Source organism: Blastomyces gilchristii (assembly GCF_000003855.2).
Source record: "Blastomyces gilchristii SLH14081 genomic scaffold supercont1.53, whole genome shotgun sequence".
NCBI classification, from domain to species: domain Eukaryota; kingdom Fungi; phylum Ascomycota; class Eurotiomycetes; order Onygenales; family Ajellomycetaceae; genus Blastomyces; species Blastomyces gilchristii.
Window position 1 is genome coordinate 94,596 of NW_003101630.1, and position 2,874 is coordinate 97,469.

At 30.2% G+C, this 2,874-nt stretch overlaps 1 protein-coding gene across 1 annotated transcript; it reads right to left on the bottom strand.

The window, feature by feature from the left end:
• Nucleotides 1-1,195: 1,195 nt before the first annotated feature.
• On the bottom strand, nt 1,196-1,417 carry BDBG_18075 (uncharacterized protein; the record flags this gene model as incomplete). The annotated part of the gene is made up of 1 exon (XM_031725661.1): nt 1,196-1,417. The coding sequence occupies one exon, from the start codon at nt 1,415-1,417 to the stop codon at nt 1,196-1,198; it is 222 nt and encodes a 73-aa protein (XP_031581498.1).
• Nucleotides 1,418-2,874: the final 1,457 nt, after the last annotated feature.

Below are 2,874 nucleotides of genomic sequence, written 5' to 3' on the forward strand. Positions count from 1 at the left end.
ATTCTGTGAGTTCTGTGCTCTTCTTCAATTTTTCTACATATATACATATGCATTTCTATATTGACATTTCAGTCAATCTTGTAATAAATGACATTAATGTTGTACACAGAGTGATAGAGGAATTGAAGATATATATAATATTATTATAAGAGTAGCTTGCGGCCCTTGAATCTCTTACAGATCTCAAGTTTTGAGATTTTCTTTATTTTTGACATTTTTCAATTGATATGACATTGGAAATAGATTAAATATATGATGTATGAAAATGAATAAGATATATATGATAATATTTATCTTTTACAGCTGACTCTTACAGTTGATAATTAATTCATTATCTCTTTTCTTTTCTTACACTTTTTCTTTGTCTGCTAGTCATCACTCTTATATAATCTCTATATAATACAGTATTCAGTAACTAGATTGAGCAGCTTTCATCTTTTATGATTCTGTCTTGTGTATTATACTATCTCTCTTCACCTGCTTAGATTACTATAGTGAACAGCTTATTGAAACTAATCTCATCTGATCTCTGAGTATCTTCAGAAATTAAGATGACTTGATCTCATGTATCTGTAGATGTTTCAGATGATTCATTCTCTGTTATCTCTACAATTGAACTAATATAAACAGTTAAATTCAACTCTGAATTTCTTTTTCTTCTGCAATCTGATTCATGTGTAAGTCTTCTACTTTGAGACTACTTTTTACTGCATTGTATCTGCTATCTGCAGTATGTTATTATACAACTGACTACAGTCTTATCACTTATTAAAGTGTGATATTCATCTGATTTCTTCATTTCTTCTTATTCTTTTCTTATAATTGTGAAAAGATTGAAATAAGTGAGATTATCTGATTCATAAGTGTCTATGATTTCTCTTACTTTGTAAGACTTTTCAATTATAAGCTTCTTTTTTTTCAATACTGATGATAGTGCTGTAGATAATTATAATCTGCTCAGATCTTGCATCTTTACTTTTATAAGATATAAATCATTTATTAAGTTATATAAGATCTGTCTCTCTGGTTTTTTCAATGTGTATGTTCTCAGAGAATGTGATTTGAGTATTTTATATGACTCAAATTATCTAGATTGAAACTTCTCAGAACTCTCATTGTATATGAGAACTCATATTCTCATCTTAAGACTCAATTTCTTAACTAGTGAGTCTCATATTCTTTTTGATTGAATTGCTCAGTTCAGGAGTAACTCATTAGCTTTTGTGCGTGTGTGGCTGATCTCTTTCAATCTTGGTTCTGTGTTCACAACTGTTGCATCTGCAACTGCTACTGCTGCATCTGTAACTGCTGTTCCTGCTGTGTCTGCAACTGTTGCATTCATGACTGTTGCGTCCGCGACTGTTGCATCTGCAACTGCTGTTTCCTTTTCCACCTTTTTCAAAGCATTCTCCGGCATGCGCGGATGCAATCCATACAACAGATAGAATGGTGAATGCTTGAAGACTGCATACTGTTGAATCTGTGTGACTAATAGTGCCTGTCTGAGATATTCATCTCATAGTCTTATAGGCTTGCTCACTAGATATTTCATCAGCATGTTGCTCAAGATTCTATTCAAGTGTTTCATCTTTCTGTTTATCTGTGAATGATATGACATTGTTCTATGATGTCTTGTCTGTAACTAACTCATGAAATGTCTCACTACTTCTCTTACAAGATTTACACTGTTATTAGTTAGAATCTCACACAGCATTTTATAGTTAACATAGATCTTATTATATAGAAACTTCATCATCATCTTCTCTATCATCTCTGAAACTGCTTTCACAACTGGTCAGTTAGTAGTGTAATCAATAGCAGTGATTATTCATTGATTTTCATTTAATATTCAGAGTAATATGTCTATGAGATTCATCTCTCATTATTTAAACAGTTGTATTATACACCTCATCTGATATTATACTTTCTTATATTCTAATCCTTTCTTAGATTGTTTTGTAATCTGATAATTCAGACACTCATAGATGTACATCTGAATATCCTCAGTCATGCTTGACTAGTATACTCTTGATTCAAGTATATTTATGAGTTCAGAGCTTTCTAAGTAACTGAATTCCTTGTGCATGTAAGTCATTAAATTGTATCTAAATAAATATTCTAGATAGAGAGCTTCTGCATATTCTAGATCACAGTAAAGTATAATATCATTTTTCAATTTTCTCAGCTTGAAGTTTGAAAGCATCTCTTTTACTACTTTTGTAAGATGCTTATTATCTGACATCTTATCATTCTTCAAGTAAGAGATCATTGTGTTTACTCATTTTAATTCCTTATATCTTCTCAGCATATTTAACATGAACTTCTCTTATATCTGATTCACAGAATTCTCACTCATGAAATTGAGTCTGTAATCAATTACATCAGACATCACAGTGTTCAATCTCTTTCAGTATTTAATATGAAGATTGTATACTTAGAACTCTGAGATTCAATATACTAAGTATTTGAAAGATTTTATTATTAATTATAGATAGATAAGGCTTTCATAATCTGTGATCATTATTATTATATATCTGTTGTCAATATATCTATCTTATAATATCAGTGTATACTTAATCACTAGCAATTTCTTTTTATACACTGAATAATTGAGCTCAGTGTCTGATAGTTTTCTATTATTATACATCACTGAGTGCAGCTTGTTATTCTTACTTATCTGTAGAAGAGTGTCTCTGATAGCTTATTTAAATGCATCTATCTCAATGTAGAAAGATTTATCATAATCTGATTAAATAAGTACTGAGAATATTATTATATATTCTCTCAGTGTGAGAAAAGTCTCTTCATACACAGTATTTCAGATAATTGAATGAAACTTCTTCTTTCACAGATTTGTATCTATTCTCTTAAGAG